This window comes from Sphaeramia orbicularis, chromosome 7 (genome assembly GCF_902148855.1).
Source record: "Sphaeramia orbicularis chromosome 7, fSphaOr1.1, whole genome shotgun sequence".
Taxonomy (NCBI): Eukaryota; Metazoa; Chordata; class Actinopteri; order Kurtiformes; family Apogonidae; genus Sphaeramia; species Sphaeramia orbicularis.
The window spans coordinates 57,068,457-57,093,442 of record NC_043963.1 but is presented as its reverse complement, the minus strand read 5'-3'; the positions used below and the strand labels follow the sequence as shown (position 1 = coordinate 57,093,442).

General features: G+C 37.9%; 1 protein-coding gene across 1 annotated transcript in view; it reads left to right on the top strand.

The window, feature by feature from the left end:
- Positions 1 to 7,350: 7,350 nt before the first annotated feature.
- The window catches only part of nphp4 (nephronophthisis 4), a 360,146-nt gene continuing 342,510 nt past the window's right edge, over positions 7,351 to 24,986 (top strand). Inside the window, exons 1-2 of the mRNA XM_030138849.1 lie at positions 7,351 to 7,554; positions 12,845 to 12,986. Coding sequence (XP_029994709.1) covers positions 7,351 to 7,554; positions 12,845 to 12,986 — 346 coding nt within the window. The remainder of the gene's footprint in view (positions 7,555 to 12,844; positions 12,987 to 24,986) is intronic.

Below are 24,986 nucleotides of genomic sequence, written 5' to 3'. Positions count from 1 at the left end.
TGTTTTTTTTTTGTTGTTTTTTTGTTGTTTTCATTTGAGCAGTTCAATTATAAGTGAAAAGTGTACTTTTAACACAAGTGCAACTGAACAGGTACTGAGTAAAATATTACTGAAAATTGAATAGTAATGCCTTATACTACTGTGTTACAGCAAAAAGTAATCTTTTACTGTAGTGCATTACTTTTGTAATGCATTGCTCCCAATACTGGCTATCCAGCTGTTTACTCCCAGCTCAGTAATATTATCAGGATCAAACCAGGGTCCAGACCTGGACTTTTGGTTGAGGGCAGGGCTGTGGAACATGAGACCACAACAGACTGACACCGGAGCTCAGTTCTGCAGTCTGAGTTGAACCCTCTGTTTAAGTTACTGGTTGAAATAAACCTCATAAACACTGGTGAAATGCATATGTCATCTGTTTACTTCTGACCTGAACTGTTTCTACTTTTTAGAGCTTTGAGTCTTTTTTTTTCTTCTCCCATTTGTATTCCATGTCGAGCCTTACCTCTGCTGGGAGCCGCTCACTTCCACAAACCCCTCCTGGATTCTTTTTGCTGGATGAAATATAACAAAATAACATGATATAATTAGTGCTGGGCAACAACTGAAATTCTTAATTGCAATTAATTGTGTGGATTTCTGTGATTAATCATGATTAATCACATAGTTATGGGGGGGGGGGGGGGGGGTTGCCGTCATCAACAGTGTGTATTTCCTTTCAGTGATATTTCAGACTGCAGTACTCCACTGATTAAAATAATTGCACATGTCAGTGCTTCCAAACACCTGTGTCCTTCTCCCCCCCCACCATCTGAAGACATTTAAATGAAAATGTCCATGGAACAGACCGCTACTGTTACACATGTTTATGTCCACACATGTTTATTTACGCTTGTGAGTGATTGACAGGAGTCTTAGTCCCACTAATCAGTACTAATACTAATAAGAACAATAATATGTGATGTTCAGTTGTTCAAAGTAAACAAAGGGGGCCCTCTAGTGGTGGGAATAAGTGTCACTAACGTATGTTTTGTCCTTGCGGTGTTCCCGTAGTCAGTTCAGACATAAGAAGGAACTAACAGACACGTTTCTTTCACTCTGTTTGTATGGACAGGTAAACGTTTGTCTGTGAGTATTTTCTGTTCAGTTGTTGTCAGAATGAATAGTATCAAATATCTCTGATGTGAACCTTTGTTTGTGGATAAAAAGAAGTTGGAAATCTTAAATTAATCTGTAAATGCTAATCATTAGCGTGTCTATGGATTTTCCCATTCAAGTTAGCATCGAGCTAGCGATCTTTTTCCCATTCATTTAAAAGTATAATGCCATGTAAATGTACTAAGGCAGTGAACAGAACTCAGACATATTCAGTTTGTATGTGTCAGTTTTACAGTGAGTCTACAGGAACAGATTTGGACACAAGTTTTGGGCGTCCGTCTTTTCTTGGTAAACCTGTTGTCTATCTGCAGCTAATCACTACACGCACACAAGCAGAAGAATAGGAGTTAGAATAAAACGGCATTAACGGGAGAGAAAAAAAAATGTTGGCGTTATTTAATGAACGCGTTAACGTGGTACTAACACATTAACTTGCCCAGGCCTAAACATAATCAATAAGAAAAGCAGAGCTGTTCTAGTATACTCGTTGCAGTTGCTATGGGAACACCTTTATTATTGTGTCCTTATTCAGCCTGTTGTCTGAGGATGAGGTCTGTATTCTGCAGGCACAGTTCAGCTCAGCTGGACACTAAATATCATTATTTCAATGGAAGTTTTATTGGATTTTTTATAATGTATATATATAATATAATGCATTCAATTTGAGTATGAGCTTCATGATTGAACAGCACTAGGGCCCATTTCTCTTTAAGACCACAGTTCACGTTTTCCATCCAACCACTCCATCTACACCACAAAGCGTTTCAAATACTCCCATGAATGATGACCTGTGGTATTAGTTGGTGCTAAAAAATGGCTCAGGGGAACTGTAAGAATTGACCATAAACCATAATAAGGCTCCAGTTTCTGTTGAAATGATGTGGATTAGCAGGCTCCTTGTGTATTCTGCACTGTCCTACGTATGATTGATTACAATGGTCTGAAGCTGACCGGCTTATTAATCGATTCAGCAAAACCTCCGAGTCCCCTGTGGATGATTTAAAGCAAGAGGCTGTTTTAGGTTCGCAGGGACGGCTGAGCTGAAGGTGCAGTGGGACTGACTGTAAATCATGTTCAAAATGAAACAAAGCAGATCCTGAACTGTACAAACTCAACAGGATGAATAATAAGTGCACCATTTTACCTGAAGGGTGGGAAGTACATCCTCTGACTGAATGAATGAAAGGGCAGTTTTTTATGTCAACATGCATATGGACTTTTCAGAAATAAATGAGGCTTTGTCAGAAGGTGAACTTTAGTTTATTTTCAGCAGAAGTAGAAACAAAATACAAAGGTGAACGACAGGCAAAGACCAACCATGAATTTAAACAGAACATTCCAGAATATTGAAGGCAATAAACTAGGGATGCACCGATTCCGATACCAGTATCGGGCATAGGCTCCGATACTCAGTGTGTGTACTTGTACTCGTAAAAGTAATCCGATACAAATGCAGCGATCCCACTTGTGTCCGTGTGCCATTCCCAGTTCAGTGCAGCAGGTACGAGGAGGAGGAAGAATGTGTGTGAAGAGTGTGGAGATGGAACTGAAGAAATGATCAGAGTAACACTGACAGTACCGTTCACACACAGATACAGACGCAGCCTTCTGTCTGTAATCTGACTACATTCATCTGTTTTCCAGCTGATGGAGGATGAGTACCCAGACACAGAATACCAGCAGGAGTACGGAGCGGTGCGGACCGCCGCCAGCGGAAGTGCAAACCAAACCTGTCACTCATTTGTCTTTTCTCTTCCTGCTGAAGCTAAACTTTTAAAGCTTACAGAGAAAACACTAACATTAGTATCACAGTAGTGTTCCTCTGTCGTCTACAGGTTTGGTATTACTGACTTTCTTCTTCTTCATTAAACTTTCCTCTTCTTCGTGGTATTTGTCCAGTATGGTTAATTCAGAGCGGCGCCCCCTGGTGGATTAACTGACAAACGCTCATTCCAACACATTAAATGTCAGTAGCAGCACTTTGTTCCAGTCAGACTAATGACAACGACAATAAAGCACATTTACAAAAGGAACTAACAACTGGAATGGGATTACTAAGGACTAGGATCAGTACTCGGTATCGGCAAGTACTCAAATGGAAGTACTCGTACTCGTACTTGGTCTGGAAAAAAAGTGGTATCGGTGCATCCCTAGTATCAAAGGCAATAAACCAACCAAAAAAAAAAAAACAAAACAAAGAACACACTGTCCAGCTGCCTCATTGTGGCACCTCAACAACACTTTCTGTCCAAAATGGAGTAGGAAGAAGCTGACCTTATATTGTCCTATCCCAAAAGGTTAATTTCAGATTAATAAAATAAGATAAGATTAATTTTAGTTCAAGTTCCACATCCAGACCAATCTGATCTACAGTCAAATATCCGACAAAAAAGAATGACTGCAGATTTTCTACTGGGTTTGATTTGAAAAAATATTACATTATGTCTATAAATAAGACAACTTCAAATGTTTGTCTTTGTTTCAGTGCAAAAAAATCCCATTAAATTGTGAAACTCTTTCCATTTCCAAACTCTCCTGTACCAATAAAATGTGACTAACCTGAACAAATGTGTCCAACCTGAAATGTCTGTATTAAATTCAGTCCAGTTTGAACTCTTTTCTTCCTGTTCCTCAGTGTTTAGTGTCTTTGGAGATCTGATCCAGAATGCACATGGACTAATGAGAAGTGGAGGAAGAAGACTGAGAAAATTACACTGATTTATCTGAAGAAATGTCCGTTTTTTTCAGGTTATTCACATCAGTTTTGTTTGGATAGTTTATAAAAGGAAGTATTTTCATCATTTAATGGGTGTTGTTTTGCACTCAAACACAGACATAAATGGTCAGATGTCATTATTTCTGGGTTCTTCTGTTCTTATTTGACTGGTTGGGTCCTCTGCAGATCAGATCAGACTGAATGTGGAAGCTGAAAGAACAGGAGTTGGAGAACCCTGTTAGAGGTAGAAGTAATCTGTTGCTGCTTTCCATTTGAAATGACTGAAATTCTTTTCACACATGGGTTCATGGACGAGTTTGGTTAATTCATCAGTTCATACTATCTGTTGTTATTTCCAAATATTTTTTTCTGTCACATGTTTGTGAAATCAAAACGGGCCGATCAGCCATGAGCTGCTGTGAAGGTGCTGTATCCATGATCAAACATCTTAGATGAAACTACTGGTTGGATTCAGTGAATTCTTTTCATGTAGTTTCCTTGGGACAGAGTCTGCAAAATTTCGTCACAGTTTTGAGAAATGTAGATTTTTGGATTTTTGACAAATCTGTGAGTTATTCAACATGTGCCTTTACTTGAATGTTTATGTTTATGCATTTGGCAGACGCTTTTTTCCAAAGTGACTTACAGGGGAAAACCAATTAAATCACTCAATCAATCAAATTTTATTTATATAGCGCCAGATCACAAAAAAAAGTTCTCTCTTGACACTTTATATATAGAGTTGGTCAAAACCAGACTCTAAGTCAATTTACAGAAACCCAACAGAATCCTCCAGGAGCAAACACTGGTGATGGTGACAGTGGAAGGAAAAACTTCCCTTTAACAGCAGAAACCTGGAGCAGACCCAGACTGAGGAGGATGGACGACTGACAGGACCAGCTGGGGTTAAAGAGAGAGAGTAGAGAAGGGGAAAAAGAGAGAGAGATAGAGACTGGGGGAGAGGGGGAGAAGGGGGGAGTAGGGGGAGACACATGGAGGCGGTTGAGGATAAGTGAGTGGTGATGATGAGGGCAGGAGAGAGGGAGGACCACCGCAGCAGGTCCAGAGATAATCGTGGGAAAATCTGTGATAATCCTGGGAAAAACCTTATTAGAATATTTAAGATGGAATGTTTGAAAGTGCTAGGACAGGAGGTGCTCTCGGAAGAGCTGGGTCTGCAGGAGCTTCTTGAAGATAGGCAGGGATGACTCTGTTCTTGTAGCACTTGGTAGAGCGTTCCACCAACGTGGAACGACCCATGAAAAGAGCCTGGATTGTCTTGTACAAGGTCTGGGGACCACCAGACTACGTTCCCCAGACGAGCGGAGTGGTCGTGGGGCGACATAAGCTTTTATTAGTGCACCTAAGTAGACAGGAGCAGACCCACGGAGGAATTTTGTAGGCTAGGATTAAAGATTTGAATTTGATGTGGGCAGCTATGGGTAGACCAGTGGAACTCAATGAGTAAGGGGGTGACATGTGCCCTTTTAGGGTGAGTAAGGGGGTGACGTGCCCTTTTAGGGTGAGTAAGGGGGTGACATGTGCCCTTTTAGGCTGACTGAAGACCAGACACGCTGCTGCATTCTGGACCATCTGTAGTGGTTGGACAACACAAGCTGGGAGGCCCGTTAGAAGAGCATTGCAGTAGTCAAGACGGGAGATAACCATAGTCTGCACCAGGAGCTGGGTGGAGATAACCATAGTCTGCACCAGGAGCTGGGTGGAGATAACCATAGTCTGCACCAGGAGCTGGGTGGAGATAACCATAGTCTGCACCAGGAGCTGGGTGGAGATAACCATAGTCTGCACCAGGAGCTGGGTGGAGATAACCATAGTCTGCACCAGGAGCTGGGTGGAGATAACCATAGTCTGCACCAGGAGCTGGGTGGAGATAACCATAGGTCTGCACCAGGAGCTGGGTGGAGATAACCATAGTCTGCACCAGGAGCTGGGTGGAGATAACCATAGTTTGCACCAGGAGCTGGGTGGAGATAACCATAGTCTGCACCAGGAGCTGGGTGGAGATAACCATAGTCTGCACCAGGAGCTGGGTGGAGATAACCATAGTCTGCACCAGGAGCTGGGTGGCCTGTTGGGTTAGGTATGGCCTGATCTTTCTTAGGTCGAACAGAGTGAAACGGCATGATCGGGTGACAGAGGCAACGTGATCTGTGAAGGTCAACTGATTATCAGTCATGACTCCCAGGTTACGTACTCCACTGGTAGGAGCCAGAGGTATGGAGTCAGTACTGATGGAGATGTCCTGCTGTATGGTTGGCTTAGCTGGGAAGAGCAGCAGTTCAGTTTTGGACAGGTTCAGCTGAAGGTGATGGGCTTTCATCCATGCAGATCTGTCAGAGTTGTAATGATCCATATTTGGATGGTTTATAACATGTGAATGGTTACATATTAATATAGTCATTATTGAGCACAGAGAAGTCATATGTGGACTTTGACTGAATGAGTTGAGTTCTCCTCCGTGACAGTTCCACCTACTTCTGTTGTCAGATCAATCTCCTGCATCCAGACCACAGGACTGGAACACAGACACAGAACCTGACAACCTCTCAAATTCAAGTTGTTATTGATTCTTGATAGAACATGAGCTACAGGGACGTCGGTCCTTTTTTTAAACGACTGAAAGGCCTTTTAAAGCCGTGGTGGGGACCGAGCAGCAAGATGACCAGGAGACAGGACTGAAGTTTCACCTGTGGGTTTTTATTTACCCAAAGTTGTGAAAAAAAAGAATTACAAAAGATAGTTTTAAGTAAATATATTAAAGAGGTCAACATAATAGCACTGTGCTCAAAATAATAGCAGCTAAGGCTGAGAACACAAACTGAGGTATCGAACAAACTGACAGAAACTGACCGAACACAATGAGACAAAGGGAACATATGGGAGCCCAACCCGAACCCTAAGGGGAAAACAAAATGAACACTAACTGCAACTAAATACAACTGAAACCCTGAAAACACTAAACCCCCCCCATGCCCACACAGCCCATGGTTCCTTCTGATGAGGTGGATGCAGTACATAAGTCTGCCCCGCCCTTAGCCACGCCTTTTCCACATCCGGATGGAGCCAGGACACGCAGTAACTCAAACAACAGAACCAAAGATTAATAGAACAAAACAAATAATTGAATTGTCACCCTACACTGTCACTATATGTGCACCTATATCTACAGTGTAAGATTAAAAAATAAACTAAACTGTGTATGTTAAATGACTGACTGCAAATGAACCATGTGCTGCAAACCAAACTTATAAAAAATAATATGATATGAAACCAATAAGATGATGATGTGTTTGTGAGGACATTACCCTTGTGTGGCTGAGTCCATCACAAGCTGGGACGAGGCTGGTTGTCTTTTTAACACCTCTGTCTTTGTACAGTGTCAAAAGAAAAGCCTCAAGTCATTCCTTGTAAAATAATGTGTTCCTGTGTTGAGTCGCTCTTCTGTGTGTGCTTTCATGGCTCAGCTGTCGGCCACCTCCACGTCCCGGGCAGCCTTCCTGCACTGCCTCCGCTGGGGGATTTGGAGCCCCTTCCAGCAGGCCACGGACTTGAAGGGGGAAGAGATAGAGCTGGTTCTGCAAGGAGGCGCAAAGCGAAACCCTCATGGAGTCATGGTCTACAGCGCACAAGCAGCTGCCAACACTCCAGGCACCACCCAGGTAAGAGAAAAGCTCCAGACCACAGGACCCAATGTGAACAGTGCACCGAAAGGCGATGTGACGCGGTGCAGCTGTGTGTGGAGACAGCACAGGTGATCCACAGGTTCCTCTGAAGTAGGGATGGAACCAGATGAACATGTCACATCACAGGTATTATGACCAAAATTATCACAGTTCTCATTATTATCGAGGTATTATTGAAGTTGTGCTCAAAATGTGCAAACAGTACTAATGCACACACTGAAAGAATTGAACCAAGTTGTATTTAAATGAATAAATACAATACCAGTCCCACTGTCCCTTCTGCTGCAGGAACATTCACATATTAACCCTTAGTGGTCTGAGTCTATTCTGTCTGTTTTTCAGTCCTTTTGATTTGGCCTTTATATACTATAGAAACAAATGTTTACTATACCCATGTTTGGATCTGTTTTTTCAGCACAACTTCATCTAGATCATCTGTCTGTTATTTTTTCACTTGAACCGACTATAAAAACATAAAAATATATAAAATCGGATTTGAAGAATGTATATAATTTATTGCATAAATAACACAGATGCTTAACAAACCTTTTCACAGACTTTAAAAGTGAATATTGGTTCAAATATTAGGTATAGAAAATTAAAACTGTAATACATTCAAACTATACTCAGATATTTGACATTAAAGCAGATCTTTCCATCGGGTTTTTCCCCCTTAAAGTGCAGTAATCAAACACAGTTATCATGATCATTAGAATTTAAACACTAATACTAACCGTCTGTGATTTTACTGCCGTTCATCGTTATAGCGGTCATGGTTCCATCCCTACTCTGAAGACAAATGTCCAGTTCACTTGTCATTCAGGTCTTGGTTCATCAGCAGACCGGCCAGGGAGTCACTCTGAGCTGAAACGCAGCGGGTAGGAACAGAAGGACTCAGATGAAGGAAACACTGTTTAAAGTGTCCAACATGTGATTTGAATCCCTGAGCCTGTTTGAACGACCAAAGAATCTGGGAGTCATCAGATAATAGTAAGAATCAGATCTAACACATTTACATGCACTTAAGAAATGCGATAATGGAAAAAGCCTGGTTTAGATGCTCCAGTCCACAGGTGTCAAACATGTGGTCCGGGGCCCAAATCTGGCCCACCAAAGGGTCCAGTCCGGCCCTGGGGATGAATGTGTGAAATGCAAAAATTACACTGAAGATCTGAACAATCAGTGGAGTCAAAATAGTTTTAATTCAGGTTCCACATACAGACACAGACAGACCAATTAGACCTCAAGTGGGTCAGACCCAGTAAAATGTTATCATATTATTATGATGATGATGAAACTCTTTATTCAGTCATCACATAATAATACACCCAGTGTCAACAACAACACTTCAAACATTCCAAACGTTACCAACAGGTTAGTGAGTGAACAGGCAGAAGCAGAAGGCTGACATTAATGCCTGTCCTACAGAACACATTCAGCTACTCAGCATCCAATACAGAAAAAAGAAAAAAACAACAATGCATCCAAGCAAACAAACAAACAAGCAAAACATGAAAAGGTGACAATAAACCAGAAAAATAGAAAACTTAACCACCAAATTAATGGTGATTTAAGGTAGAATCAAAAATAAATTATTTACTTATTAGAACTTGACAGTTGTATCCTTCAAAAATTGCCTTACGTACCATTTTTGTTTTAATATCAAAAATGGGCCACACATTCTTAAATCCATGCTATATATAATAACAACTAGGGCTGTGTATCAGCAAAAATCTGGTGATATGTTACAAATCACAACACTAGGATCACCATACAATATATGACAATGAATCATGATACTGTTAAAAAGACAATTTCTTTTTCTATTCTTTTTTTTTTTTTTTTTTTTTAATTCCTGGAAGAATTGAATTCCAGCAGAAATCTGCCCAAATCCTAAACACATTTGTATTTGATCCCAACAGGATCTAATGTTCTATCACCAAATGTTCCAACTGTGTTCAAACTGAAATTCTGTTTTCCAGACATTCCAGTTTCAGATCCTGTTCAAATGTTCAGATTCTATTAGTTCACAACTAACATCAGAACAGGATTGGAGTTCAATCCAAACAACGGAACCAACATTATTGAATAAAAGAGTGTGAAAGAATAAATAAAATATAAACAAAAGACAAAAATGAACCTTCACAATATCTGCATTTGAATAAATACCTAAAAATATTACAGTTTTTTTAACATCGATACAGTATCGTGAAATGAAATATTGTGATATATTGCAGAACTGATATTTTCTTACAGCCCTAATAACAACCAGTAATTTTCTCTTTGTTTTAGTGTAAAAAAGTTAAATTACATGAAAATGTTTACATTAACAAATGATCCTTTTTCCAAATATGTGAATAACCTGAAATGTCTTCAGAGAAGTAAGTGCACTTTTACCAATATTCTGCCTGTTACTAAATGTTTTTTTTTCTAGTTGTAATTGTAATGTAACTTGGGATGCACATGTAAATGATAAACTGGGGCATGTTATTAAAATTCCAGGTTTTTTTTTTTAAAGACATTTCCAGCTGTTCATGTCATTCACATTTTAAGTAAACTTTGTAGATGTAAATATTATCATAATATAATTAAATTCTTGTCACTGTTATTATTTGACTGGTTCAGTCCACTGCAAATCATACTGGGCTGAAGATGGAACTGAACTAAAATGACTGCATTGTAACCCTTAATCCACTGATAAAAACTGTATTTGGACAGTTTATCAGCGCTTATACATGTTATACATTCACAAAAATACATTTATTCAACAGTTTTGTTGTGAAACCTCCTGTAATTACACAAGATATTTGTCGATTAACAAACAAGTCTGGTTCAACTGACAGAACTAATACTTCTGTAACTGTTAAGTGTCAGTAATTTTATCTTTTTTCTTTTTTTTTTTTTTTTTACAGTATTAAACTTTAAATTAACAGTTTAATCTCATAAATAGAAAATAAATATTTGTGAAATTATGATACATTTGCAAACGTATTTTAACTGTATTTTTCTGTGAAAAAAGAAAAAAAATTTCTCTTAAAAAATTGAAATGTTTTGGTTCTTCACAGTTCCAGTTTTTTCCTGTTCTTTTCCATTTGACATGTAAAATCACAGTCTGTTTTTGTCATTTCATTGATATTTTCCTGGATCTGAAAAATACAGGAAAAATCTGTCAAATAAACAGTGAAAATTCTGTTAAATTACAGATTTTTTTTTTTTTACAGTGCACACTTATTTGTCTTTAAGTAGGTTGTGCCTAAAATGGTTTCCGTGCTGTTCCTAGGCCATGGAATGGCAGAGGAAACTCCAGGCACATGTTCACACTTTACTGCACAGGTCACAGCCTCTTTAAATCTGCAAAGGTCTCCATCCACTCACATTTTCACACCAGAGCTGTGAATTTTCACACAACTCTAAGTAAACTCTGCGTCACCGCCACACCTCACTTGTCCTCTAGTTGTCTTGTGTGTTTCTCCCTGTTTTTTTTTTTTTTTTTTTTTTTAATTAACCCTTTCATGCATGAATTATGAGAATCTTAACCCTCCAGTAACCAGGTGTGCCTTTTACGCACACTTTGCACTTCATTTTAAAAAACTTCATATTATTTTTCACAATGTAAATAAGGTTAGAATTCAAAAGTTGTTCATTTTTGCATGATCTTTAAAACTCTGTCCACCAACTCAAATGTGCACATTGTAAACAAAAGAAAATGACCAGACTAGCATCTGTCTGCCAAGTGTGCATAAAACGCACTATTTCTAACATTTGATCTGTATGATTAGGACTGAGCTGGATTTACAAAAATAAAATCAAATTAGAGCAGAAAAATAAATCAGTATATAATATTTAATAGTTTAATTTATAGGTGTGCATTTTATGCACACTTGGTGACAGACGCTAGTATTTTTGAACATTTGACCTAGTGACAAAAATAATAATGCAAATTAACCAGTGTTGGAGTTAATCACTGACATATGCCAGGATGAAAAAATCTAATATGTGATCCACTTTTTATATTTTTAAAAAAAAAGTGTTTTTTTGCATCCAAAAAAAAAAAAAGGTTTGTTTACATTACAGACACAGTATTTAAAGGGTTAAAAAATGTGACAGTTATTGAGTATTTGGTATTTTTATTCACGGCTCAAGTTGATGAAATAGAAAAAAGTGTAAAAGAATTAAAAACAAACTATATGAATTTTTTTTTTGACATTATTCCACAAGTGTGTGAAAAAGGCACACTAGGTGCTCAGTAAGGGCCTTGGAGGACGGGATACCAGAGGGATAATCAAGATTTTTTTCCTGAGTGTTTTAATTCCTATTTAGGCATAAGAAAAACAATGTGACTGAATTTTTTTTATGAATCTGTTTTCACAGAGTTACAAAAATGTCCGCTCAGCTGGACAGCATGCATCTGATTTTTGAAGCAAAGAAACATATATTTAAAACTCATCATCATAAAGTGTTAGACTGTGTGAAAACTATGAAATATATATATATATATATATATATATATATATTTTTTTTTTTTTTTTTTTTTTTCTTTTCTTTTTTTTTTTAAATGCAGCTAATCTCATGTTTTCTCACATTTTATCATATTCTAATACTAGTATTGGAGATAATAGGAAAAAGATAGATAGATAGATAGATAGATAGATAGATAGATAGATAGATAGATAGATAGATAGATAGATAGATAGATAGATAGATAGATAGATAGATAGATAGATAGATAGATAGATAGATAGATAGATAGATCATTTGATTTCCTCTCAAACATGTTAGTGCAGATCAGGTTTATCTAGAACAGCACAGTTCCATTAATGTTCTGAAGGTCAGTGCAGATGATGCATGAGCGTCCACTGTGTTGGCTGATATCCTCCTGAGACCCAGGAAAGTGAAAGCTTTAGCTTTTTTTTTTTTTTTTTTTTTTTTTTTTACATTAAACAGTCATCTTGATTGGAAACTGCATAATGCGACAGTTTTTGCAGATACATTTTTAAAATTATTTTCATTCATTTATTTTTTAATGGCATGTCCTTTGCAATGAACAGCATTTTTTTTAGTGAAGCTGTCCAACTTTAGTCCCCCACAGAGGACAAAATGCACTGCTGGGTCTGAGGAGGACATGGAACTAAAACAACTGAACCCATGAACATACAAGGGAACAGCTGGAGAAGAACTGTCCACTGGAGTGACCACTGGAGTGACCACTGTGCATGAAAGGGTTCATGACATTAGATTTGTATGTAATAAATCTTTGTTTCTTAAGGTTTCGGAGGCAAAGGATACGATCAGGTTCCGTCTTTCTCCTGGTTTGGAAAGGAAAGCCACCAGCCCAAAGACATCAGCCAGGACCAAGCAGCAGGAGGAGGGGTCACGTCACAGGAGATCACCTTCATCCCCCGCTCACGGTAAACATCAGCACATCTAATAACTTCTGGAGCACATATTAATGAAGTTGTAAGCTTATATGAGGTGTTGTCCTCTGAGGCTGTTGGCGGCTGCGCTCGTCCGTCCGTCCTCTGCTCTGTTATCTCAGTGGCACCACCTGCTCTGTGCATGATTAGAGCGCTCCATGGGCTCTGAGCACAGTAAAGGCACAAACTCAAAGAGCAGCACGCAGGCTGTGGCTGCCCATTACAGCCGATTGATCTGAACACCATTCCACTGTTGACCTGTGCATACTGGAGGCACTGCTGCTCACAGACGCTGGTTGGATTCTGGGCCGTAGAGTCCAAACAGAACACACAGTCATGATGCATCTCAAGCCAAAGCCTTACGAATAAAATTCACTCTGATGTGTCGAAATAATTTGTACCTTATGCAGAAAGCAATATATCAGCTAAAATGTCCTTCAGGGGTCAAATGAGTGTCCATTTATGTCAAAAAAACAAAAAAAACAGTTGTCCTACAGTCATAGAAGTGTGTGTAAATAATGCTAATCCATTTGTGCACAGACTACTGATATTCTCTGACAGTGGAAGCTCTATTTTCATAAATATTGGATTTGGAATAGCACGTGGATGTGAAAACTTTTGCTGGTGGACGGACGTGACATTACCCATGATGCTCTGGTCAGTCCCAGTACTTTATTAGGAATAAACTTATAGACTTCCTATTGCTAATTGTGCTCTTCTTCCTAAATGTTGGTATTGTGGATCTAAAACAATCCCAGCTGACACAAAAACACTAAATGTGTCAGTGGACGGATGTGACATGGTTGTTGTGGATCCCATCATACTGATGCTCTGCAGCCATGTCAGCGTTTACACTAATGATCCCTGTGCAAAAACTAGGAGCACTATTATTTATTGGATAGTTTAGCATCAGACTAAAGAGGAAAGAACAATCTAGAATTGCTCTTTGTGTCTAAAAATGCTTCTTATTGTAAAAGTGTTGATGTAAACAGTGCTGTGTGCCATTCTTCATGTATGTATTGGTGGAACAGAAGCAGGATGGATCAGCACCATACTCCAGATTGAACCTGTACAAATAAAACATGTGATATGGAGGAGAGAATCTGGGAAGAAAAACTGGGGAATCCAAAAGAAGAGAAGATTTGTTTTTCAGCTCAGTTCAGTTCAAATAGAACTTGTCCATTTGTGACATGAAAATATAGCATTAATTGTGCTGAAATGGTTCATTTTGGAGCTGAAAACATAGTTCATATGAGCATCAACATGTTGAACAGAACTGAAATCCTGTCCATTTGAACAACTGTCATTTACCAACACAAAGTTCCTTTGGATTCACTGAGACTGATTTAATATGAACACAGACACAAAGAAGAGCTCTGAGCACATTTGAGCCGATATATTAAAAAATAACAGAACATTTTATCATATAACACCTTTCAATTCATTGTAGTAATGTGTTTTATAATGAAAACAGAATATATTCAAAACATAAAATAAACCTATAAAAGTTCAATACATTTTAAAATATAAAACTATCTGCAGTGTCGTAAAACTTAGAAGTGGGCACACTCCAGACAACTCATCAAATAATTTCAATGTCACAGGTAAGTTTTCACTGAGCCTGTTTACATGAGCATATAAATCCAATAGTGGGACAAATCAGATAATTGTAATAATCAGGAGTCTGGTTCTGCTCCAGGTTTCTGCTGTTAAAGGGAAGCTTTTCCTTCCTCTGTCTCTAGTGAGCAAACACTCACTAGTGTTTGCTCCTGGAGGATTCTGTTGGTTTCTGTAAATTGGCTTCAGTCTGGTTTTGTCCAACTCTATATATAAAGTGTCATGAGAGAACTTTTTTGTTGTGATCTGGCGCTATATAAATAACATTTGATTGATTGAGTGATTTGATTGGTTTTCCCCTGTAAGTCGCTTTGGAAAAAAGCGTCTGCCAAATGCATAAACATAAACATGATTAGATCTGATGTGTTTACAAGCACTTAACCCATAAAGACCCAGTCTGACTTTTGTGGCAGTTACCAAATTAATTTTTCTCTCTATTTAACCTTTCCTAAATGATTTATCACCATTTATTGTAATATCATCCTCCTTTTGCATTTTTTCCAGTGGAAATTGTGTATTTTCCTGTTTATTTGATTTATTTATTTCATGTAGATGTTCATAAAAGCGCAGAGTAAAGTCAAAGGTTATTCTATCAAAACAGAAAAAAACCTGAAGAAATAGTGACTTTTTCAGTAAATTATACCATTAACTGAACATGAACCCAGTGTGTCCATCCACTGTCACTGATCCAACTCCATGGGTTTGACTGGAGAATCAATGTTGGAGAAGATGACGGTGTTTCCATGGTAACTACGGAGCCTCTGAACGTCCAAATATGGTCATATCTGATGACCATGAAAAGATGAAGAACTGTATTTTACACCAATTATTGACATGACTTGATAGGATTAATAGATCTGCAGTTTAGATCAATAGATGTGTTTGGTCAACAGTGGATGTTTGGGTCTTCATGGGTTAAAAAATGTGATAATCGATAACCCCTGGTTTAGACACTCCAGTCCATTACTGGATTTCTTTCAGAATACGTACGTACATAGTGACAGAATCAAACTTCCTGTTCTTGTCTTTTGCTGATTTTTGACCACATGTTTTCTATGATTTGAATTATTTGTACTCATGCACTGATGAAAACAAACTACAGAAATCAGATTAACCTGTATACATGCAGAAAGGCATCAGAGTATTAGTTAATCTGAATTCTCACAATCAGATTACCACTGTTATCTGATGAAGCAGATCAGATTTGATTTGTTGATACTGTTTAGATGATCACTTTGTAAACACGCAGCAAACAGGAAATCTCAAAAACCACAATTAATTTCAGTTAATGAACTACTGCCCCAGTTTCTTTTAACTTTAAACCACCTCGGAACCAAAAAACCTCCGCTTATCTTGGACAAAAGCCTCCATGTTCTACAGATTTTTAGACCAACGGTGGCTCTGGACTACTCCATTTAGGCTGCTTAGTGGGGGGGGGGGGGGGGGGGTCACGTAATTTAAATTAACTCAGCAGTTCTGTTTGGGATGGACGGACCAAACCAGGAGAAATGAAGAATTCACCAAAAAAGAAGGTTTGAGGTTTGAAAAAGTTACAACAATAGCTGGATTTATTGCTTCAGACAAAAATAGAAAAAGTTACAAAAAGAATCTAGCATCAAACACACATTTAGTCACAGAGTGAAAAAGAAAAAGTAAAACCAAAACAAGAGTTTCCTTTATTACCTTTTCTAGTCTTTAGTGACTCTGGACACTCCCATTATTCAATGACATCATTCGTCGTATTCTTATTATTGTTTAATGGTCGTTACTGGGCAGAACATGTCAGTCACTCCATAAACTAATTCTAAGGACAGCTCATGCTTTTGCATGTGCACAGCTCTTGCTTAACACCTGCACTGTTAGGCTAGCATGTCTGGACCACAAAAACCCCCTTAGTTCATAATCTGGTTTTCTGCTGGACTCTCTTCACCACAGCTATTTTCTAAAGCTGTAAAATTAGATCTTTTAGGTTGAATCTGACCTTTTCTCAGAGTTCAGCACAGACAGGTGTGAGCTCTGACTGTTCAGTACAAAGAAGGATTCATCTGCAAAAAGAAAAGGTTCTTCAAGCAAAACAACTTGTAACATCACATTTTTTCTTCTTCACATTGGTTCATGATGTATGATGTCCATCCGACATTTTAGAACCAGTCAAAGTCACACATACAACTTCCATTCAATGTAAGATACGTCTTACCGCTTGAATAATCGTCAATAAACTCCGGAACTTGGATAATGATCGGAGTATTAGTGTGGATGTAAGCGGGCTCATTGTTGATGAAGTCATGAGTCGAGGCTCTGTCATCTTCATCATTTGGTGTCGGGCAGTTGTTTCACTCAGTCTAAGGTCTTTTTTTAAATGTGTGTTTTTCCACCTTGCTGTTCTGACAAAAATCAAACCTGTTTGATGTTACCATAAGTTTTAAAACTTGGCTAACACAGCACATTAACAGTCATATGAACATTTTGCACAGCAGGAGGTATGGTCTGCGCAGCACCATACAGGAAGGAAACAGGACTTCAAGTGTTGGCATTTAAGACAAAAACAGCAACAGAATCCACTTTAATGTGATTAGTGACTGTAGATGATGATGATGAAGAACAGTCATTTACTCATACTCATATGAACTGACCAGGGATGGAACCATATGAAAGTTTCATATCACGGTTATTGTGACCACAGTTATCACAGTTCTCATTATTATCACGGTATTGTTGAAATTGTGCTCAAAATGTTCAAAAAGTACTGATACACACACTGAAAGAATTTAACCAAGTTGTATTAAAAAACAACAACAAAAACCAAATAAAATAACAGTCCCACTGTCCCTTCTGTGTCAGAAACATTCACATATTAACCCTTAGTGGTCTGAGCCTATTCTGTCTGTTTTTCAGTCCTTTTGATTTGGCCTTTATATACTATAGAAACAAATGTTTACTATACCCATGTTTGGATCTGTTTTTCAGCACAACTTCATCTAGATCATCTTTCTATTATTTTTTTCACTTTAACCTACTATAAAAACACAAAAGGACAAAAAAACACACAAAAAATAAAATCCAATTTGAAAAATGTATATAATTTATTACATAAATAACACACAGATACTTAACGAACCTTTTCACAGACTTTAAAAGTGAATATTGGTTCAAATATTAGGTATAGAAAATTAAAATTGTAATAAATTCAAACTATACTCAAATATTTGACATAAAAGCAGATCTTTACATCGGCGTTTTCTCCGGAAAAGTGTGGTAATCAAACACCGTTATCATGAGAATTAGAATTTAAACGGTAATACTAACCATCTGAAATTTTACCGCCGTTTACCGTTATACCGGTAATGGGTCCTTCCTTTGAACTGACAGTGTTTTCCTCATTGCCTATTAATAATGGATAATTGGCACACATTGGTTTGTAAAGTGTTTGACATAGCTGGTGTCCAGGTGTCGTCTTTGTTAGTTCTTTTAAATCTGCTAAACAGATTTCTTCTGTTTTTAAGACCAGTGTCTTCCAGCTGTGTGTTTCAGCTCAGGTGAAGCTGTACCTCCTGAAGCCACTTCCACCATGTTGTCCATGTGTTTATCTCATCTCAACTGGATTACTGCAGTCATCAGATCAGATCATATCATTATCAGAGCTTGTATTTTTTATTTGTATCTTTGTTCAGCACTGTGGGCACTTTGCATCGTTTTAAATGTTACTGACCTTGACCCCGCCTCCAAAGCCCTTATCACCTTTGTCAACTGGTTCGGAGCGATGCATCTGATGATCTGAGGAAGCAGGACAAGACATAAGGCAAAAAAAGTTTGGAAAATAAGTTTGTATTAGTGTATGGTTTTTTGTGGAGCCTTAATTATCTTAATTGTCTGCAGCTGTGCCACAAAGACCACATGTGCCGTTACCATGACAACGAGCACTGCAGGCACTGAGGACACAAACACTGAAACACTGTGAAAAAGGTCCCGAACAGCTGCTAATTACGGGAAAACTGTAAATGATAGTTGAAAAGTAACATGATCATGAGCAGCAGACAGACCTGGGGAACACACAGATGTGTTTTTTTTGTCCGTACTGTGAGAAATGACGGAGTTACAGCAGTGTAAAAACAGTCATCTCAGCAGGAGCACAGCGATCCGTTTAACACTGATTTGTACTGCTTTGAATAGGAGCTGAGAAGGGACCTGCCCCTAAACTACTGCCTGCCATTTCACTTTAAAAAGAGCTAGGTCTTCAAACATGGGTTCATTTGAAGCCCAGGAACCGTGGCTACATTTTTGGAAAAGATCATTCACCTCCTATTTATCGTTTGGCCGGGAAGGCGAGTTGTTCAGAAAATGTTCAGGTGAATTTTGGCTGCTTCTCCACTCTAGGTGATGACATCACCCACTCTAGCAGATCAGATTTTCACTAAACCCAGGGGTTTTTGAAGACTCATCTATTGAAAACCGTAAACCCCATCCTCATACCCCAGACATTTTTGGAGAGATGACAAAAATGGCTGCGTTTTAAAGTTTAAATGAAGTCTGCAGGTGAAAGTATGGCAAAGCAGTAGTGGTCAGAAAACAGACAACTTCTTTGTTGCTCCCATTGAAAATGAAAGGGTTTTTTTTTTTTCTTCGCATTTTTGTGCGAAAACCATAAGTGATATCATTACCACGTGACCACACAGATAATCTCTGGGCCAAGCCAAACGTTTCTGTGTTAACCAAATAATTTTAGCACGAATTGTTTGGGAATGGTAGCCACTTGAAAATGGCCCAATTCATTTTGGATGGAGAAATTTGACTGGTTTTTCGCAATTTTAACAAAATCCGTGCATCGGAATGTCAAGCCATATACATAGCACAGCTTTCGAGACCAGACTGCACATTTTTGTTATAACATGTTTGGGTCTATTTCCAACGGTCTGGGCCGCATTTTTGTTTCCAAGTTTTTTGTATAAGTCAGAAGTCGTAGTAAATATGGTGTCCAGCAGTCCCCTGTGCCTTTCATTACAAACACATGAGGAAGGAGATGGCTTTGACTGTTACAGTCCTGGAAACATCACTACATTTTATACTTTTTACAGTGTAAATCAGCTTATTATAGGGGAAAAGCTTCACTTAGTAAAAGAAAATACATTTGAGGGTCTCCTAAATACGCATATTTTCAGTGAAGAGATGAGGAATTTTTAAAATAAACTTCCACCAACCCCCTGTGATTTTTTTTCTCTCCTTTTTCTCAGATTTGGAGGGTTTTATCAGTGGATGCTGCTGGATTTCTTACAAAGTCTTTTTTTCCCCTGATCTGTACCAATTAAGCATGGCGGTTGTGCGATATCCTTCCAAAAATAACTCCTGCACTGTGAGCTTTAAAGAGGCCTCACATTGAATGTCCTTATTAAATATCCTGCTCACAGCTGAACATACAGCACGTCTGACTGAAGCTGAAACTGCAGTTTAACTCCATATTGAACAGAGAATAGAGCAGAAGCTGCACACTGGAGTCCATAATGATGCTGTTCATGTGGACAGAGCAGACCAGCAGTGACCAGGCTGTGGAGAGGGTCTATGAAACTGTAGGAAGGATATTTGAACTACTGTTCAACTGGCATCTGAAGGAGTTTATGATGGTGTTAAGATGAGAACTGTGTGAGTTTTCTCTGTCACTTTTGGGTGTCAGCACCTTAACCATTTTGGACTTTCAGTGATAGGTCAGCAGACAAGTAGAACTGATATTTAACCCATTAACAGCCAAAGTACAGAGCACGGCATGGCATATATGCACTGAGACAAAGACTAAGTAACTGACTAAGTAAGTAACTAAGTAACTAAATAAAACTGCCATAGACAGTATGATTGCCAGAATCCTTTTTCACACTCTGTAACCTGATACTAGTCATTTTTCTCTGCAAAACTGAGGGAATTACGGTCAAATATTGGTTATTGTGAAAATCATGACCTTTAGTTTGATCTTTCTAGGTCATCCAAGGTCAACAAAACTGGAACCAAATGAAAGGTCATATCTGACTTCCTATAAGTCAGTAATACAAAGTTAGTGTACAGGGTGGGGAAGCCAAATGTACACTGAACATTTAGTTGTTTTTTCTCAGCAGACACTACGTCAGTTGTTTTGAACCCAAACATATACTGATGTCATGATCATACCTAACACTATTATCCATACCTTTTCACAAACTTTTGCCCATATGAGTAATCAGGAAAGCAAACGTCAAAGAGTGTGTGATTTGCTGAATGCACTCGTCACACCAAAGGAGATTTCCAAAATAGTTGGAGTGTCCATAAAGACTGTTTATAATGGAAAGAAGAGAATGACTATGAGCAAAACTATTACCAGAAAGTCTGGAAGTGGAGGAAGCAACAAAAAACGTAGCAAAGCTTTTATTAAAGCTCTCAAATCCAAAACCCTAAAGGATCCAACCAAATCCATAAGAAAAATGGCAATTGAACTTGAGGTAGACAGTAAGAGCGTTAGAAATGCAGTAAAATAGGATTTGAAGATTTAAATTCTCATGACTTTCAATAAACTAATTTGTCATACACTGTCTGTCAATCCCTGCCCTAAAATATTGTACATTTTGCTTCCCCACCCTGTATATCCGTCTTAGTTTTCAGGATATGTCATTTTCTGAATATGCCAATTAGGCGCTTGAGCCCAACTTTGGCCTATATCTGAGCTGTACTTTGGCCTACTACTGCCAAAAACAAATGAAGTCAACTAGAGACCATTGAAAACCATTTGGTCATGGTTTGATATCAATATTGCTTGAAATGTGTCCGCTAGTGCGCATACAAACAAACAGACATACGAACTGAAACTGCCCTAGGCCGTGCGCTTACAGCAGACCTTTGAAAGACAAGTTTGGCTGATATTTCCATGCTTTATAATCTGATACTCAAAAACTGGGCATTTTGAAAATCATGACCTTGAGTTTGACCTTTGAAGATCAACAAAATTGGTACCAAATGAAAGACCATATCTGACTTCCTATAAGTCGATAATACAAAGTTAGTCGATATCAGTCTTTTCAGGATAGAAGTCATTTTCTGAATATGCAAATTAGACGCTTGAGCCCCTGTCGCTTCAGATGGAAAAAAACTCAGAATCTATATAAACATGTGTGACAAATGAGGCAGGTAATGGATAGAGACTTGAATTTCCAATAATTTGTCATTAGTTTGAAAACACTACGACAAACAGAACAGAAGTTATTAATGATAAACAAATTTTTACATACGTTACCATAGCAACCAGAAGTCATGCAACCTAGAGTTGCGACATTTTGCATTTGAGAAGGGACTGCACAGAGATGTTGCATGTTACATTTTGGTTTGCTCAGCTGAATATTGGTGACATTACAGCCATTTGAAATTTCAGAAAACTGAGTTTACTGACCCCCTCATATGTTAGCCCAGGGCGCTAACGAGGGCGTGGCCCTTATGATGTCATGATACCATACCATCAGACGCAGGATGGAAGAATGCACCATTTGGCTTTGGTTTGAAGTCGATATGATGATTTTGGTGGAAGTTATTTTTTAACTTTGGCCTTTATCTCAGCTGTACTTTGGCCTAATACTGGCAACAACTAAACAGGTGGACCAGAGAATCTGGACAAACATTTGGTCATGGTTTCATATCAATAATGTTTGAAATGTGTCCGCTAGAGTGCATACAGACAAACAGACACACAAACAAACTGACCAACAAATAAATAAAGAAGAGGGAAAACATACAGAATGAAACAATATTAAGTCCAGCTGGCTGATTGGAGCTGGCAACCGAAAACCTACAACTATAAAAGAAGCAGCAGAGCGGCTCTACAGGAAACATATGAAGCACACCACTGTGCACAAATAAGAATCATACATATACATAAGAATAATACATATACATAAGAATAATACATATACATAAGAATAATACATATACATAAGAATAATACATATACATAAGAATAATACATATACATAAGGATAATACATATACATAAGAATAATACATATACATAAGAATAATACATATACATAAGAATAATACATATACATAAGGATAATACATATACATAAGAATAATACATATACATAAGAATAATACATATACACCTAATGTCACATAAAAGGTCTCTGTGGCTAAGGTGAAGGTGGTGCAGTCAGTGTGTTAGTAAAACAGTTGTGTCAGTAATCGTGGATTAAATCAGTATTAAAAATAGGTTGTCCAGATTTCATACCATTTTAAGGTGGAGCTTTATCCAGTAAAACTAATAAATGTGTGTGTGCCTTAAAAGAGAACATCTGTAATCTAAAGGGAGTGGGTTTAGTGGGTTTAGTGGGTTTAGTGGGTTTAGAGGCATAGGTGGTCTCTATTTTAACAGTGTAAAACATTGGGCCAGAAGAGTAAGGAATACTGTGAAATTATATATATATATATATATATAAATATATATATATATATATATATATATATATATATATATATATATATACATATATATACACACACACACACACGTGTGTGTGTACATATATATATATATATACATCCATATGTATATATATATATATATATATATATATATATATATATATATATATATATATATATATATATAAAATCTGTTACCAAGATTCTTTGTTTTAAAAAAAACTAACTTCATTGTCATAGTTGACAGATAATTGTGCACTTTCTAATGTAACTTGGACACGTCTTGTCTCAGTCTGCTTGAGTTTATTTGTATTGGACTGTTCCAAACAAAGCTGCAACTATATTTGACAAATGCAAAAATTAGCACAAGGCAATTTCTGCCCTTAAATATTATTTTGCAAAGCCCCCCCCCCCCCCAAAAAAAAAAAAAAATACCAAAAACAAAACAAAACAGAAAAAACAAATCCAATGTGTGATTTGGAAGAATGGGAGGGTGCCATATACTCATGTATCCATATCCAGGTAACATGTCTCATTTTACTATAGGCCTTTGTCCATTCTACTTGAGCTTTCTGTGTGTCAAATGCATCAGCTTGTATTTCATTACAGGATAATTAATGCAGAGGAGCTGAACATTCTTGGAGCTTACTTCTACTGCAGCTTATTTAGAGGACTGCAGACTTTTGTCTTTGATGCATGTTTATTTTCATGTGGAACCTCTGAACCTTTGAAGAACTCATTCGTAGAAGACAATCAGACAGCAGATTGTCAGAGTGATCCTACCCGTTGATTCCAGATCAATGAGAAGTCGTGTTGACAGCAGAGGAGACGGCACATGCATCCCACATCCACAGGAATGGAGTAGAAAATACCAGTCAAATGGAAGATCTGCTCCATATTTGGCTCCTCTGGAACTAGTGCAGAGCGGTGGTCATGTGAACAACCAGCCTCATGACAGGTTTCCATCCCTGACGGACAGTCCTGTGTCATGTCAGCCATGAAGATCTGAGAGGATCAGCCCAGATAATGAGCTGAAACCCACGTTACCGCAGGCATGGAAACGGACAACAGGAAGACAAAACAGAAGAAAACAGGAAGACAAAACAGAAGAAAACAGGAAGACAAAACAGAAGAAAACAGGAAGAAAACAGGAAGACAAAACAGAAGAAAACAGGAAGACAAAACAGAAGAAAACAGGAAGAAAACAGGAAGAAAACAGGAAGACAAAACAGAAGAAAACAGGAAGAAAACAGGAAGACAAAACAGAAGAAAATAAGAAGAAAACAGGAAGAAAACAGGAAGACAAAACAGAAGAAAACAGGAAGAAAACAGGAAGACAAAACAGAAGAAAAACATAAATAAAACAGTGAACAAAAACAGGAAGACAAAACAAAGAAAAGACAGAATGAAAACAGTAAGAAACAGAAGAAAAACAGGAAGAAACAGAAGAAAACAGGAAGAAAACAGGAAGACAAAACAGAAGAAAACAGGAAGAAAACAGGAAGACAAAACAGAAGAAAACAGAAGAAAACAGGAAGACAAAACAGAAGAAAACAGGAAGAAAACAGGAAGACAAAACAGAAGAAAACAGGAAGAAAACAGGAAGACAAAACAGAAGAAAACAGAAGAAAACAGGAAGAAAACAAGAAGACAAAACAGAAAAAGAAAACAACGGAGAAAAACAGGAAGAAAAACAGAAGAAACAGAAGAAAAACAGGAAGACAAAACAGAAGAAAACAGGAAGAAAACAGGAAGAAAACAGGAAGACAAAACAGAAGAAAACAGAAGAAAACAGGAAGAAAACAGGAAGAAAACAGGAAGAAAACAGAAGAAAACAGGAAGAAAACAGGAAGACAAAACAGAAGAAAACAGGAAGAAAACAGGAAGACAAAACAGAAGAAAATAGGAAGAAAACAGGAAAAAAACAGGAAGACAAAACAGAAGAAAACA